At 35.2% G+C, this 18,319-nt stretch overlaps 1 protein-coding gene across 1 annotated transcript in view; it reads left to right on the plus strand.

The window, feature by feature from the left end:
* Positions 1 to 18,319, plus strand: part of PAM (peptidylglycine alpha-amidating monooxygenase) — a 174,575-nt gene that overhangs the window by 110,669 nt on the left and 45,587 nt on the right. The window contains exons 12-16 of the mRNA XM_015558149.1: positions 1,150 to 1,230; positions 1,515 to 1,591; positions 1,943 to 2,046; positions 8,366 to 8,550; positions 9,587 to 9,652. Coding sequence (XP_015413635.1) covers positions 1,150 to 1,230; positions 1,515 to 1,591; positions 1,943 to 2,046; positions 8,366 to 8,550; positions 9,587 to 9,652 — 513 coding nt within the window. The remainder of the gene's footprint in view (positions 1 to 1,149; positions 1,231 to 1,514; positions 1,592 to 1,942; positions 2,047 to 8,365; positions 8,551 to 9,586; positions 9,653 to 18,319) is intronic.

Below are 18,319 nucleotides of genomic sequence, written 5' to 3' on the forward strand. Positions count from 1 at the left end.
CATAATAAACTACTGAAAGAATATAAGGTTCAAAACTAAAAAAACTAGAAAGTTTTTTTTTTTTTTGCTTTGAAAAGTGCTTTATTTATTATTATTTAATTAATTCATGCCAAGTGACTCTACTCATATCAGGAAAGTTAAAGTTAAAAGCTGCTCCTAAGAAAACCCTATCCAAGTTCATTGAACTTAGATATATTGGGTTTATTTTCCCATCTGTAAATGGGGATAATAGCTGATTCTCCTAAATTTACAAAAAATTACTGGAATAAGTAAAATATTATTTATCATTGTGTCTGATCTTCTGATGAAAGTGCCGAATTAAATATTTTTCATTTGATTTACTGGGAATCTTTTAAAGTTAATGACAAATACAGTCCCATTATAACTGTTCACTGGCTTAATATAAAGGCATTTATTGAATAGTTACTATGCGTTAGACTCTAAGGAAGGGAAAGTATATAGAATAGTCCCTTCTCAGTAGGAACTGTGCATCTAGATGTCTTAGGTGTTTGCAATCAAATTTTCAAAATTCCTTCTCTTTTAAAAATAAAACAGCCCTGGCCGGTGGATCAGTTGGTTGTATTATTGTGTACACCAAAAGGTTCCACATTCGATTCCCAGGCAGGACACATACCTAGGTTGTGGGTTCGATTCTTGTTCGGGGTTTTATGGGAGACAACTGATCAATGTTTCTCTTTCACATGATGTCTCTCTCTCTCTCTCTCTCTCTCACTCTCTCTCTCTCTTTCTTTCTCTTTTTCCCTTCCTCTCTATATAAATCAATAAACATATCCTTGGGTGAGGATAAAAATAATAATAATAAAATAAAATGAATTTTAAAAACAATGTTTAAGCCTTTCAACTGTGTAAATTTTATGATAAAGGTAACAAATTAAGCCATTGTTTTCATTGATAGGATATTCTGATTTGGCCCTAGTCATTTTGTTTATGAATGTTATAAAATGTGAAGACAAAGGGCTTTTAACTTATCTTAGTAAAGTGGCTGTTACATAATGAGTGCTTAGTGTCTGCTGTATATGCGAGCGTGTTTACTTCATAAGAAAAACCCCATGCCTAGCAGCTTGTGAATATCTTGTACATATTTTAGTATTGAATGGTGATATTTTTCTTTGTTTTTATTTCTAACAGTGGTGAATTCTGACATTTCATGTCATTATAATAATTACCCAATGCATGTCTTTGCCTATAGAGTTCACACTCATCATTTAGGTAAGAACATTAAACTACCTGTTAAATTACAAATATTTACCATTGTGCTTGCTAATGCTAAAAATATAAAATGCAAATTGACATTAAATCTGTTTCAGTGAAAGCGATTTTGCTCAATATTTTGAAATTCTGTATGATTTTTCTTCATTTTGTTTTCATTAAAACACCTTGCATTTGAGGTTCTGAAAATATCTAGATTTTATTTTGAGTTAAGAAAGCAAATGATGATTTTATTTTTCTAATACCTTATTGTATTATATAATTATAATTTGTGTTCATTTCAGGTAAGGTAGTAAGTGGATACAGAGTAAGAAATGGACAGTGGGCACTGGTTGGACGCCAGAGCCCCCAACTGCCACAGGTGTGTAGAATCTAGTTTAATTTAAAAAAAATAGTAAGCAGCAGATTGCCATTTTAAAAGCTCTCAGAGGACCCTTGTGAATTTCTCTAGACGCTAAACATCTCTAAATCTACCTTTACTGTGTATAACTTAGTTTTATACAACTTTGAACTTGGTGATGGTTTTCTTATCAGTTCTCTTAATATTTCTAAGCATGGTGGTGCTGGTGGTAGGGTGGAGGGATGGGGGAGGGGTGGAGGTGTATCTCTTCATACTTTCTACCCAGGGTGCTCCAGGTCTCATGTTATTAAAGCAAGTGTTTCTGGACTGTATTGGTAATTTTAATGAATCATCATGTTTGATTCTTGGCAGGCTTTCTACCCTGTGGAGCACCCAGTAGATGTTAGTTTCGGTGACATATTAGCAGCAAGATGTGTATTCACTGGTGAAGGAAGGACAGAAGCCACACACATTGGGTATGATTCTGCATATTTCACTGTTTAAAAAAGCTTTTATTGGGACAAGGCATGATTACAGGTGACAGTTATCTTTGTGAATGAATTGCGTTATTTTTTATCATGAACAACTACAACAAACTAGCATTGTATCATTCTAGAACTGATTGATTTGGACAAACTCTAAAACATGGTTGGTCTTTTTATGCTTCATTTCTTCCTGCTTATTCAAGACCTCCAGTATCATGCCCCTGTATTATTATGGTTACCACAAGAGTTTATATTACTCATCTTAAAGAAAAATATAATGATTATGAACTTTTGCTTCCTCAAGTGTCATTTTGCCCTGTGTTCAAACTTAGGCAAATATATGGTTTCTGCACTTGGTTAGTGCATACCAATTACTCACAACTATGATTTTTTTCTTCCTGTTAAAACTTCCATATATTTGATGTTTCCAGTTTATTATGCCAAATGAGAGTAATAATATTCAGCACTTTGCAAAAGAGAATGTCAGACTTCAAATAATTTTCAAAGTATTGAGCCTCCTTGAAATAAGTATCCTACCTAATAAGGAGGGAATATGCTAATTGACTGCCATGCCCTCAAAGATGGTGGCGCCCAGTCCTCTCAGCCCTGCTAGGGCGGCGGGTGCATGGCAAGGCCAGGCCTACCCCCAGGCGGGCCCGGCCGCTCTGTGTGCCTGCTTCCGGAGACCCCCAGTCCCCCCAGCCTCCCAGGGCCGGCCCAAGGCGCAGGCAAGCCTTGGATGGCAGCCGCCCGAGGCTCAGGTAACCAGGGCCAGCCGGGGCCTGCGCTGCCAGCAGTGTCACCAGCAGAGGTATGATGGGGCATCGCCTTCCCCTGATCACCGGGTCACCTCCTGCCCCTGAGGGCTTCCGGACTGTGAGAGGGGGCAGGCCAGGCTGAGGGACCCCCCTCCAATGCATGAATTTTCATGCACCAGGCCTCTAGTATTTTATAACACTAAGTAAAATTTTAAGGCACTGTGAACTCTTTCAAAAAATTTGCCAAAATTAAAAATAAAGGTTAAAGGCCCTTATCATATTTTTTGGGTTTTTTTTTTAAAAAAAAAAACAACAAGGTGCCTCCCTTCCATGTTAAACTAAGTTATAAAATATTTATTGATGCCACCTGGAAGCAGGAATTAAAGCATTTATCTTTGGATCAGTGAGAACGTAGAGAAAGTCGACATCTGAAAACAAGCATGAGATGCACTGGCGATGATTCTCTTGACAGTACTATGTGTTGGTGGTCAGGGGAAAAGAAAAGAGTACTGATACACGTAAAAGAAAAAGACACCTGAGATGATGGAGTAGGATTTTTTTTTTAGTTACTCTAAAGAAGTTTTTATATCAATAAACACCAATTTTAGGGCTAAAAATAAATTTTATAAATTTAATTTATATATTAAACAAGGAGCTTCCAACACCTTTACTTTTGCATAAATTTGATGAATTTGGGAAAGGAACTTGAGGAAAGCAATAAAACGATTGAATTACATGAAATGGCCATGGTAAAAAAAGGGTTGACAAAGTAGACATAATTAGATGTAAGGAGTCTGACAATTCACTTCTTAACAATCTTCAAATATGTGAAGTAAATATGATTCAGAGGATATTGATCAGTTGTTCTCTGATTTATGTTAATATAGAGCCCCAGGAACTTTACTTAAATGCCATTGGTTATTTTATCAACCTTTGTAATAGGTACGACAAGTAGTTAAAATAACCCATTCAACACATTCTGTGTGTTAGTCTGCAAGTTTAAGTGTGGAATTAGTAGAATGTTTTGCGGGTGGGGTGGGGATCTTGTAGTTTTGGTCAGATTCTATCCTTTGCTTATCCTCGGCAAGGCAATATTAACCACAGAAATTAATGCCTTGTGATAGTACCACGATGAGAGGACAAAGTGATCTCTGGAGGCCTCTCACCGTTTCGTGAGTTAAGAATAATTCTGCCCTTTTTATAATGTGCATTTTGCTTTACAATAATACCCTAAAATGACTGTACTAATCTATCTTTTTGTAAATATCATGTGGGCCAAAGGAAATGCCATTTTGTAAGATAAATGGAACAAAGAAATTATAGGAAATTAACTTATTGAGCAAATCCATAATCTGAATATTTAATTTATATTAGAGAAGCAATTTTCTTCCAATGGAATGACAAACTAGTAAGACAAGTTTGAATAAATATACATATGAATAAAATTCTCATCATAATGCTTAACGTTCCTATAGCACTTAGTATGCTTTTTAGTGTTAGAAAGGTAATAGCAGCAGTGCCTGTTATATAAAAGTAATGGATACCACTTCCATAGGCTACTATACAGTCACCGTGAGAATGTAACCAGTAAAAAAAGGAAAACTAGTATTTTATGATGGCTAGTAAATTAAATGATACTCTGTAATTCTCCTCTCCCTCTTTTCCTTTCCCATCTACCCCCAACCCATGTGTTAGGGTCCCGAACATAAAGCCAACCTAGTACAAATACCACGTATCCAAAGGTAGACTGGGCTCCGTAGTTACTCCCTCCATGCACTGGGCGAAGTATCACCTTCAGGTGTTACCCTTATGCTGCAGCCATCTGGAAACTAGGTTTTAAAGGAAAATTGTATCATCAGTGGCCTACTAGGAAGATTTTTAGTTGAATGATTCTTCCACCCAATCCAAGCTATCCTCAACTGGAAATTTTAGGACTGGGGAAATGTTGCTTAGTTAGAACAATCATAGTTAACTAAAAACAAACAAACAAAAAACAACACTTTAAAAAATAAGGCCTGATTTTCCCATTCCTGGGATTTATCTCAAAATAAAACCATTTAAAAATAGGTGGGTTTAAGACAACACAGATCAATAAATATACTTAATGGTAACATTTTTAATCCAGATATATTATATTTCTTTTAAAGTAGTAAATATGAAAAGTATCTCTTAGACAAAATTGTCCCAATGTATAAACTGACAACATAGTATTAATTAACCTATGAAAAAACAATATTCTATACCTGAGTGCATTACATATTTTATATTTAACCTAACACCTAAATTTATTTTGAATGTTTAGTCAAGTTTAAGCAAGAAAAAAAAAGAATTTGTCAGCCAATTAAGCTAACTAAGTGAGCTAATTTGCCCAACTGTTTATATGCTAAAATTTAAAATTAGTTCTTGAGAATTGGTCAGTTTTGTTAGTCATATTATTCATGTGGAACCAATTATTTCATGTACATATAAGAATGTCTAGTGAATATGCACAGATACCAAGCACAACACTTTAGTCATTTAAAAATGCACTATATGCAAAGATAGAGTTATATGATCAATAACTCCTTAATGTGTAAGTTTAAAGCCATCATGAAACATCTTAGGAAACAATTAAAATTTTTGTAAAATAGCTTCTTTAAAATGTTCCAATTTCTTTTCAAAATTAGTAGTACCCATCGTTGGTTATTTTTAAGCCTCACATCTGTTGAGTATAAGGGACAGGGGCTAGGAATGGGTGAATCATCAAAGAGAAATATCACTGTCTGAGACATAGTCAAGGTGTATGTACAATAATATCTGGGAGTTTTTAAATGGTGCATTTCAGAATACTAGGTACTTTCTTAAATATCTGTTATATATCATTATAATGTGAAATAATTACTTTTTATAGAAACTCTCATAGAACCTGGATGGATGGATCAGTCAGTTAGATACTAGATAGATGATAGATAGATAGATAGATAGATAGATAGATAGATAGATAGATGATAGATAGATAGATAGATAGATAGATTTTTCAAAAATGCCATAGACCAATTGAGTTTGCAAAATTGACCTGACATGGCAATATGGTATACTATATCAGAGCTAACAGTTTATGCTATAGTAATTTGTAAACATTTATTAAGATAGATTGTTCATTCTTTCTTCATTTAACAAATATATACTGAAGGCTTACTATTTCCAGGCTCGTCACCCTTTGTCAGATTTAAAGCTAGCTGGCATAAAGAAGTAGTCATCCCCAAAGCACTCTATTATGCAAGAAGGTGGAAGGAATGCACACTGTAACTTTGGAATCTAGGTGCTGCCCGCAATCATTTAGAGAATCACTCTAGCGCTGGGGAATGTTTAAAAGGCCATTCAGTGGAGTCAGGGCAGATGTGTGAACACCATCTCTCCATATTTCCTCATGTTAATAGATACTCAGATTCACAGAGTTGAATTACAGAATTGTTCTCTATGGAAAGTAAGGGCTGGAGTGTCAAATTCTCCCTTAGGAATACTGAAAGCAATTTCTCTGGCTAAAGTCAGTTTTGGGGGTTGCTGTCTTTTTTTGAGTGAAAGAAGAATGAATGTGAAATAAAATAGGCAAACTCTAGCATTAAAAATTATTGGAATCCACACATGTTTGGGATATAACAGTTTCAGGTAAGAGCTCAGTGTTAGCTTGACTAAAAGTTTAATTACAGATAGAAAGGAATAAAATAATACTTTCTTTTCAGTTCTTTAATGAAATTTTCTTTGTAATAGCAAAGATTCTTAAATTCCTTGATCAACTCAATTTTGAATCAGAATCATTATGTTAAATGAACTACTTTGGTGAGTAGATCAGGCTGTATCACTAAGTCACATGTTTAGAGTGAATATGGGCCTAGTGTTCCCAAGCAGAAAAAATATGGATGGATCTGTCCATAGATCAACTGCAGTTTATTTATTATTATATAGTGATTAATTTTTTCTTTCATTAATTAGAGAAGCTTATATGATTATTTTGCTTTGTTTGTCTGCTAGATGATTCCAGGTTTTCTAAGCAGGAACCACAATTTAAAATGCTTTTTCGTCATTTCTCTCTTTTGATCTGCACATTTTTCCTCATTTTGAACAGGGGAGGGAGGGCACTATGGTGGGAGGCTCCGATTTATTACTTTAGCACCAGCTATTCCTTGTACAGCACATAATTTTCTAACCCCCTCCAAGGCTGTTAAAATGTAACTCTTAGGAATGGTGTTTTGACACCTAAAGATATGTGTGGGGAACAGGTGTTTGTTTGGGGTTGCACTTCAACATTGGCTTACATTCCACAGGAGGGACAAGTACATTTACAGGTATCAGATTCAGAGAGTGAAAAGCCAAATTATTTTTAAAGCATCAACGGAGCTTCCCAAGGGCAGGGGCGCATGCCTGTGGCCTTTCAGGGGCTCTCAATTTTCAGAGCTGAGAGAAACCACATCCCTGTTAGGAACAGATTTTTCTTTTTTTCTTCCCCTTGCTGATGTCATTACTGTTGCTATGGAGAGGAAGTGAGTGCTGCATGACATGGGTGGAAAAACCAACAGTGACGCATTTCTGCCCGGCAAACAGTCCACCGTGTAGCTCGTTTATTAGCATAGGCTTGCTAAAGTGTCCGAGTTCATGGGCTATTCCTGTGCCCAGCCTACCTTGGTGTATACGAGTTTTGCGGTCGTGTAAATAATTCTTTCCTAATAGCGAAGAGAAAGAAATACATAGTAACCCATGTGAGCCAAGGAATAAAAAACACATGTTTTCTAAACCACTAGGCATTATTTATATTCCTGGGAGCTTCTTCTTGGAAATGTCCATCTCCCTGTGGCAACATCTGTTTTTAACAGTGAATCACTCAGTTGCACAGCAGATCCCGTTCAGGTCTGAGCCCTTAGAAGAGATGAGGGCTGATCTCCTTTTCTATCATCCAAGGCCCCATTTTTCTCTGCTGTCGACGCCAGGGTGCCACGTCAGATATCAGGGACACAATTATGATGTCTTAGTATCAATATGTGATTCGTGATTCACCTGACCACAAGAGAGGAGGCAGTAAGCAAAAACAACTTCCCGGACTCTCAGGGTTAAATGGAAAAAGTCATTTTTAAAGAATTGTAAATAATACATGACATTTCTTTCTTAAGTGTTCTGAATTTTACTGTTACGTAGTAAATAAGATTTTTTCCATGAGCGAAGTACTTTGCCCAATCCGAATTTTTAGCAAATGGAAGAAAGACTAAAGAATAAAAGGCTTTAGAAGAGGCAAGACAGTTATCTCACTGCTACTTCAATGCTATTTCCATCTGCGGTATTGGGTGATATCCATGGAGTGACTGCAAATGGATACTCCATTGTTAAGTGGAACTCTGCCTTTGACAATGTGCTTTTGGTGCTGAAAACTGTGATGGGGTGTAATGAAAGCCATAAAATAAATGCACAATATTTTCACTTTTTAATCCATTTCTGGCAGATTTACTGGTTGCATTTTTCTTGCATTAGAATGTGTTTTATGTGACTGGCTGATTTGTTGTGTCTGTTTTTCCTGCCTGCAGTGGCACATCTAATGATGAAATGTGCAACTTATACATTATGTATTACATGGAAGCCAAGCATGCAGTTTCCTTCATGACCTGTACACAGAATGTAGCTCCGGATATGTTCAGAAACATACCACCAGAGGCCAATATTCCAATTCCTGTGAAGTCTGATATGGTTATGATGCATGGACATCACAAAGGTAAGATCGGTGTCATTTAAAGTAACATATGGTTTTGTATTTTCTGTTGCCTTATGTGTTTCATTTGACTAGATGATTAATTTTTAAAAATCATTTTTCTCTGCCAGACAATCACATGTGCTCCCATAATCTGACTCCCTCTTTTCCTTCTTCTACATTCTTCCTTCCCTCCTGACATGCCCCCATCCAAACAGTTAAAGTAGAAAATCTCAACTAGTGCTACAAGATATTAGTTTGGGGATTGATTCCATTAATTTAGATTTTTCTTTACTTAAATTGTACTTTCTAGCTTCCCCACTTCATTCCACCCAGAGCCAGTAATGACTTATGCAATTTATGAATTTATATACCATGTTCTACAGAGTGCTAGAGTTTGCCAATGAAAATGGTTATCGTTTCCAGTCATACCCTCAATCATCTGTTTAATGGCCTTGTCAAGCACAGAACAATTCTTGATTTATGAAGCATTACTAGTCTTGGCCTTTTTGGTCTCATTCTCAGAATTGTTGCAAAACAGTCATATTGATGGTTATTTCTTAGATTAAAATTTCCAAACCCACACCCTGTTTCATTAAATGCAATATGCTGAGACTTTACTGAGTTTTGCAGGTTTGTTCTTAAAATACCAGAGAAACTTATAATTTCTGGTGGAAATTTATGAAAGAAGTTAACATAGCAATCAGGTCATTTATTAAGATCCTTGATATATTTAAAGAATGTGCCTTAAAATCTTAAAATATTATAAAATTCAATTAAAAAAAGAAATATGGGAAGTTTTATTATTGCATGTATAAAATTCTGTATCATGTATATGTTACTGAAAGGGTAGTAGATCTAGTTATTAAGTTATTGGTGGTTACCCTTGGTTTTCTGTGTGAATTAGAGCACTTCAACATGTAAATTCATAATACTTTTGCTTTAATGAAACACAAGACCCTGAATAATATTTTTATGTTGGTGGCATATTTCCAATAAACTACTTAGAGCATATAATATATACTACAAATTTATGTTCAGCTTCTTTGTTCCTTTACAGAAACAGAGAACAAAGATAAGACTTCTTCACTTCAGCAGCCAAAACAAGAAGAAGTGTTAGAACAGGGTATGTATGCTTATTTCTGTAGCTAGGCCTATAAAAATGTTCATTATCCAAATAGGCAACCACATTTTAAAGTTATTGAAATATTTTATGTCTTTATCAGCCTCCAGTATTATATATTGGTTTTCATGTAATGCATAATTTATGAGAAAATGGTCAATTGTTGCACTTACTGATTGCACTGAAAATAAAATTCACTAGTGTAATTTAGTCCCTTTAGATTTTTCTCTTTGTTTTCATTTATGTAATATCGTAACTTTAATATATAGTGCAAATATAATCATTAGAAACAATTAGAGGTCTGCTTTTGAAATCTAATAACTTTTACCATTTAAATTCCTATGTACTTAGTATGGTGTGTTCATTAACTATATTTGAGGTTCAAGAAAAAAGAAATTAAGAATTAAACCCACCTCTTAACTCTCTAAAGTCATTCTTCTCTGCCTTCAGTAAGGTAGGAGGGATTCTTGTTTTATGCATTTGTAGTTTTGTGTTAAGTTGCCCTCTGATGAGTTAAGGCATCATTTTTCCTGGGTTCTGTTTATTTGAAGTGGAATACTTGATGCTTGTATGTCAAATACTGCATACTAGTATGCTGGCACTGAGAAATTGCCCTCCGGAATCTTGGTTTATTGCCAGTTGTTTGGAAGTTAGTACTTTGTGTTAGGTGTTGAAGAATGTTATCAAGTTGTTTGAGGCCTAGATATTATGTATTTTAAAACATTACTTTAATGTTAATACAAACAGTTCCAATGGCAACATAAAGTGTACAGCAAATAGATAGGATTTTTCTATTATCAACATTTAGAAATCTCTGACTCTTTGGATTTCGAAACCACTATTGGAATTTCTCAAAATGTATTCTATTAAATAAAAACTATCACTCTTGCACTAGTAGTATTTGCAAAATTAAAGAATCCAGACTTTTCAAATAAAAAAAAATGCACTTTGAAAGGGGTATAGAGTAAATTATAAATATAAAAGTTTTTAAATTATGTGGAATATATTCAGTAACATCTCATTCTAACAAGTGGCCTTAAAAATACAACTTAGCTCTATTTCCAAATCTTAACTATCTCAAAATTGTTTCTATTTTTATGTTGAATCAAAAAAGAGATGATTTTATAGTAGTTGATACTAAACTAGAGGCCCGGTGAACAAAATTGGTGCACTGAGGTGGGGAGGACTCCTCAGCCTGGCCTGCACCCTCTCACAGTCCGGGAGCCCTCGGGGGATGTCCAACTGATGGCTTAGGCCCGCTCCCTGGCTTCTGCCCGAGTGGTGCTCCCCCTGTGGGAGCACACTGACCACCAGGGGGCAGCTCCTGTGTTGAGCATCTGCCCTCTGGTGGTCAGTACGCCTCATAACAACCAGTTGTTCCACCATTCAGTTGATTTGCATATTAGCCTTTTATTATATAGGCTTATACTAAACTATTGAGTATAATTTTAAATAGCTAAATTTATCAACTCTGTATATATTTGTAAGGAAATCAGTAATTGCAGCCCAAGTAAAGTAGAATTAACAGTATTAACTATATTTGTACTGAAGTTTAATCAGACTTAAAAGAAATTATTTTGGCACTGCACATGTTTGAAATGTATGCTTTTGAAATAATTGGAGTCATTTTAGAATACATTTCCAAACACCATCATATGTGTTACTGTTTGTAATGGGGCTACCATTTAGAAGATACATCCTATAAAATAGTAAATTCCTATGGACATTGAGGCTGGACTATGTTTTCTTTCTGAAATTAGTTGAGTTGATCAAGGGGAACATTGAAACCTCTGAAATATTAGAAACACAGAGGTCTGCTAGAGGAGCATGAATTGTTAGATTTAAACTGTTCTTTCTAAATAATAGAATTTAGGGAGCATCATATATGCCTGCAAACCAAATCCTTTAAAACATTTTTATACTTTGCCATTCATTTATTTACCCTTTTGTGTTTGATAGCACATATATAGTATTAAGAAATTTAAATATACCCAAAGTCTTATTGGTTCCAGAAAAGAACTGTATGAACACATAAGAAATTATTTTCCTGTGGTAACTGTTTCTTTCTATTTATGAATAAAAATACTATGAAGTGATTTCACTTGGGAAGTAAGAAAATATTATTCCAACTCAGTTTTCATACTGAAGAAAATAGGCTGGTGGTATTCATATATTGAAATTAGTGGGTCCATCAGAATGTCACCTCTTAGATTTTGTGAAAACAAGTATCTCACCAAAAGTCATTTCAGTGACCTGTGTAGCCTGTGTATTTTTCTACTGGTCTCTAGGGACCACTGGTCTAGAATTGAAAGAGAAATACAGAAATATACCAGGTATGTATTTGTACACCATAGTCCATAGTCTAATGCGGTCAGTCTATCTCCTTGCAATACACAGGGCAGATCTACTTGTTATGAAGATAGTACCCAGTGCTTCCCGGAGATGTTTGTTTGCACAAATGTCTATTTGCATTCATTCCCTCAGTAGTTAAATTGATCAAGTAGCTAATAGAAGAGTTCTAATTATTCATATAAATTATGCCATGTATGTGGATTTTTAAAGTAAGCCCTCAAACTTAACCCTTTGCCCTTTTTTGGTGTTCAGGCTAAAATAATGTATGTTCTAAGTACTCTTCCAGGTTGTACTGATTCTTTAAATATTTTAAATTCCCAATAAATAAAAGCCCTGAATCATTTCAGTTGTCTTAGCCACAAGCTAAACAAACAGCATCTATGTTGGTTACACAGAAGATGTCAAACCCCCATTGGAAAAAGAACAGTTGAGGGCAGGAAGGAAAAGATCTGAGACATCAGAGGGCATGTACTCCAAAGCAAGCACTGTGCCCATCAGTCAGTGCCTTAATATTAGACATAGTTCTACATGATTAAGACAAACAGTATTTTTTTAAAAAAATGCTTTGTATTTTAAAACATTGGAAAGCAGATAGGAGGAATAAAAGTGAAGGTATATAATAAACATTATGTTGGAAAGAAGGGACAACCTTATTAAGGTAGTTAAAAAGAGAATTACTCATATTTCATAAGCTGAAAACAAGAAATGTAGCTGTGTCTCAAATTGGCAGGAACTTTTAGGTACCTCTAACATGGAGGGGGAAAAATTCAAAGTAAACCAGCGATCTATTTAAATAACACAGGTTGATCTCTAATACTCTGTTTCCCCAGGAGCAATTAAGTATTTTATTTTCTTTGAAATTCTTATCACTAAAATTGCTAGCTATTAATTGTTTGACAGAATATTGATCTTGATTGGAAATTAGAGTTTGAAAGAAATATCTGAGTTGTGCAAATCCATGTAGCTCAGCCTGTGCTTGCTCACAACACATTAGCTTTCTGTCGCATCCTTGTCTTACTTGTGCCTTCTAGACCAAAATTGGGGTAAGGCAAATGTATCTCAGACTCTGTCTAAAAAGATGTAATCATGAAAACACTGGAAGACCTCATTATATGCTATAGCTCTACCTGTCAGGATGTCTGGATCATGCAACATGGGAAACATTTTAATGAGGCTTTAATTAAGTATTTTAAAAATACTGCTTGACTGATTTTAAAAATAATATTCATTATAGAAGATGCAGAAATTACAGAAAAGTATGAAGCAGCAAATAAAAATCGTACATAATTCCTAGAAATAAGGGTATATATGTACTTATGTGTGTAAAATATGTATTATCCATAAATGCACATTGCTTAACAGTATTTAAGTATATACATATATTTTTAACTTTTTAACAGTATTATTTTTGACTATTTCCCCTACTGTAAAAACTATTGGCAAGCTCGTTTTTAAAATTAATTTTTATTACTTTTATTTTTCAATTACAGTTTACCTTCAATATTATTTTGTGTTAGCTTCAGGTGTACAGCATATTAGTTAGACAATCATATACTTTACAAATGTTCCCCATTATATTTCCAGTAACCACATGGCACCTTGCATAGTTATTACAATATTATTGTCTATATTTCCTAAGCTGAACTTTATATCCCCACGACTATTCTATAACTACCAATTTTTACTTCTTAATCCCTTCACCTTTTTATCCAGTCCCCCAGTCCCCGTCCCCTCTGGTAACCATCGATCTGTTCTCTGTATGTATGAGTCTGTTTCTATTTTGTTTGTTCATTTATATTGTTCTTTAGAATCCACATGTAAGTGAAATCATATGATAATTGTCTTCCTCTGACTGACTTATTTCACTTAGCACAATATCCTCTAGGTCCATCCATGCTGTTGCAAATGGTAAGATTTCATTCTTTTTTATGGTCAAGTAATATTCCATTGTATATATGTACCAACAGGTTTTTATTCACTCATCTATTGATGGACACTTGGTTGCTTCCATACCTTGGTTATTATAAAAAACACTGCAATGAACATAGGGGTGCATATAGTTTTTCGAATTAGTATTTTGGGTTTCTTTAGATATATACTCAGAAGTAGAATTGCTGGATCATAAGGCAATTTTTTTTTAGGACCCTGCATACTATTTTTCTATAGTGGCTGCACCAATCTGTATTCCCACCAACAGTTTATGAAGCTTCCCTTTCTCCACATCTTCATCAATACTTGCTGACATTCTGACCAGTGTGCGGTGATATCTCACTGAGGCTTTAATTTGCATTTCCCTTATTAGTGACATTGAGCATCTTTTCATATGTCTGCTGCCACCTGTATGTCCTCTGTAGAAGTGTCTATTCAAGTCCTCTGCCCATTTTTTAATTAGATTGTTTCTTGGTGTTGAATCATATGAGTTCTTTATAAATTTTGGATATTAACTCCTTTTATATGTGTCAGTAGCAAATGTCTTCTCCCATTCAGCAGGTTGGCAAGCACACTTTTTAATGGCTATATAATATCCCTACCCAGACTGTTTTGAAAATAGCCTATTTGCCTAGAGGTGAGCTTTTCTGTGAATGACTTGATTATACCTGCCTGTAAAACAACACTAACAAATATTCAAAACAAACTTTTAAAACATTGTAATTGAAGAATTATTTATGTATGTAATAAGTACAATAAGCTAAACAATAAAACCCAATTAGACAGTGATTCTGGGTGGAGGAAATGAATCCTAGGAGACTATACAGAGTAAGATGACAGTGTTGAAGTTTTCCAGAGCAGACACGCACACACTTGTCCCTCACTTATGTGTTAATGGTTAGCACTTTCAGAAAACTAAAGCATGCTTTGTACATTCCCTTTATGGGTTTTTTTTCCATTAGGTTTTCTTATATATGAGCTTTGTATCAACATTATTTAGGCAAGAAACATGGGCTGAAACTAAAAGACTCACCAGCTGCATTTAAGAGTTCTGAATTTGAGTGTTCCTCTCCTTTAAAATTCAGAGCATAGCTGTAGGATTGAAATTTATGTCAGTTGTGTTGGGAAGATTCAATGTATTGAAAAAAACTCAAGGCAGAATTGAAAGTCAAATTCTATAAAACCGGTGTGTCCTTGTAAATGTACATTACACTCCGGACAGCATTCCTTTTTCTGCAGAAAGGGCCTTTAACATGTTTTATTCAGTTTGCTCCAAACTCTTCTCATTGTAGTCTTTGTGCCCGCATACAATCAATCTTTCTACTCAAAGGTCAACGTGAGGTACTATATTCCCAAGGCAGGGAGAATATGACAAAAATACAATTTGTAGAGGGAAAATACTTCATGACCCCAGATAGTTAAAGGTCTTCAGACCCCTTCTGTGAAACAGAGTAATTTCACAGTGATTTTATGCTCACAAAAATGAATTATCATTGGCATGTTTTATCAAGTCAGGGGAACAAGGCTGCAAGTTAAGATGACAACAGTTTACTGTAGAAGCTTGTTAAAGTAATGGTTGGTAAACTATGACAACAGTGAAACAAAGGCTGGGCTCAGTAGCTAACATTTATGTTTCTTTGCTCTGTTCAAAATAGGATACTCCCTTCTTTTCGTAATAAAGTACAAATGACTGTAGCAGCATCTCCTTAGCTAATTTTGAGCACTCCCAATGCCACTTTGCTGTTTTAAGGAAGATACAATTCTTGTTTGTATTCCCATTCACTAAAAATTTATTGGTTTGCTATGATTTATGAGCAGCTCAAAGTCTTTATTTATTGAACTCATCTATCAAACACCATTCTAAATACCCCCCCAAGGCTCTGGGAAGCTAAGTTTCCTAATAACAGAATAGGCAGATGTGAATGATCATTTATCACGTGGTTGGGTGGGCTTTCCAATACAGACATGTTTGTGGGGTAGTTGCAAAAGCCATTATCTTCTAATTTCTCCTTTTAGAAAATATTTTATAGTTTTTCAATCAGATGATTCCTGTAAGAGGAAAATATGTTCACCTTATTTTTGATCCCTAAGCGGGTCATCGTGATCATGTGTTTTATTTCTCTAAGGCTAGTAGGACAAATGTTGTGGGTTAGTCATAAGTAAACAGTCAATAGCCCAAATAGACCTTAACCAGCCATGACTGGGTCAAAAAGCAAAACATTCAAATCTAAAAAGAAGTGCTTTTATATTTTCATTCCTCATATTTCTCTCAGTTTGGCTGGTTGGCATACTTATCAGTGGTTAACTGCTGGTGAGCATGCACTTACTCTCCTTGCCCCATAGAAGTCACAAAGCAAATAGCAGTAACAAGAGCTGCTTGTTTTAGGAATTTCCATGCTAATGGCAAGGAATAGGGTGTGATCTTTACTAAACAGAAAAAAATGCCTTTTGAGGCATGACGAAGTTATTGCAAGCACACAGCTTACAAACCTGGAGTTTAATTGGTAGTGTTTTAGATTCTCTTGTAACTATGCTGCATTCCTTTTTCCTGACCACCACAATCATGTTTTCAAAATACCAAACCCACTCAGTCAAATTACTTAATTTTAGGTAAATAATAGATTGAAGCAGATGCATGTTGCAACTATAGTTTATATCTTTCACTGGTAATTATAATAGCTACAATTTAGTAGATCTGTTTTATGATACACATTGGACTGGGCATATTACATTAACATCTTCTTTAAATCTACAAAACAATTCTTAAAGATAGTTGTCATTATCTTTATAAGGTTAAATAACTTGCTTAAAGGCATAGAATAGCTACTAAGCATCAGAGTTGGATTCAAACAGGGGTGTGAAATATAGACCAGATATTGGGCAATAACAATACAGGGGGAAACCAGGGCACTGTAGGTGCACATAACAGAGACCCCTTATTTGATTGTCAAAGAAGGTTTCCTGGATGTAAGTGATGCTCACATAATATCTGAAGGTTGAGCATAGAGTTGGTTACTAGAGAGAGGATGTCCCAGGAAGAAGAAACAACATAGGAGAGTTGATGGAACTGAAAGTCCTTTGTGTATGGAAAGAAAGGAATATTGAGAGATGAGGTTGTGGTAGAGACCACAAAGCTTTCTTCATTTATAGTCTACTCCATCCGTTACACTCAAGATTAGGTATATTTCCTAAATCGGGACCATAGTATGACAGATAAAAGTGGTTACATGTCAAGATTTTATATATCTTGTACACCAGAAGCGGGGAAGAACCCTTTCTGGTTTGTGTATGAGAATGTAAGAGATAGCCACCTAGTGGTCTCTGTCCCATGCAATAGCTATTTATCCAGATGCCTCTCTGAAGCTCTGTTCTCACAAGACCCATGCAACCTGTCTGGGCCAAGCCTGTTACATTGTTAATTTTTGTTGTCCTAACCCAGTGATCACAGTAAGTGATAATTTCAGAGGAAATGAGTGCTCTGTATTTGCTATATTACCACAGGTTTTAGATTTTTACTGACAAACCTGAATGTATGCATAGTTCTGAGTCTGTGTCCCTCCATCGATGTTAGCCTAATGGCATTAATTCAAGTTTTAAAATTATGTTGTTTCTCTGTCCTTGAAATAATCCTGTATTTTATTTCCTATGTAAAATGTTTCCCTGTATAACAGCATGTTGAACTCTTCATATTTAGTGTTTGGGGCAGGAGAATTTAGTAGTGATGGATTAATTTCTCTTTTATGAGGCACAGTGCCACTGTAGCCTAACAGATTTGGTTGAGTTGTAATTTGCTTTGTTCATTCTACTGAGATTGGCCCTATTAACGGGTAATTATTTTCTGATTGAAGATTTCACCTGGGATAAGCTGCTTTCCTGGGCAAGAATAGAAAACCTACTCTGAATCATTAACCCAAGAATATTTGTAAACATGACAGGGTCTCTTAGCATCATTTTGGAAAGATTTCATATCCTCTTTGCACCAGTTTCTTAATAACATATTCTGTAGTGAAATGTATCGTGGCTAAATCAGTTATTTTCATTTCCTGATGATCATAAGAAAGATTTTACAAGTGTTCCTGATGGTGTTGGAAATGTAATTAAAACAAGCAATAGGACTCCATCGTATTAGTAATTTTATTAGCAGGACTTAGGGCAGTGATGGCGAACCTATGACACGCGTGTCAGAGGTGACACGCGAACTCATTTTTTTGGTTGAGTTTTCTTTGTTAAATGGCATTTAAATATATAAAATAAATATCAAAAATATAAGTCTTTGTTTTACTATAGTTGCAAAGATCAAAAAATTTCTATATGTGACACGGCACCAGAGTTAAGTGAGGTTTTTCAAAATGCTGACACGCCGAGCTCAGAAGGTTCGCCATCACTGCT

The sequence above is a fragment of the Myotis davidii genome, unplaced genomic scaffold (assembly GCF_000327345.1).
Source record: "Myotis davidii unplaced genomic scaffold, ASM32734v1 scaffold473, whole genome shotgun sequence".
NCBI classification, from domain to species: Eukaryota; Metazoa; Chordata; class Mammalia; order Chiroptera; family Vespertilionidae; genus Myotis; species Myotis davidii.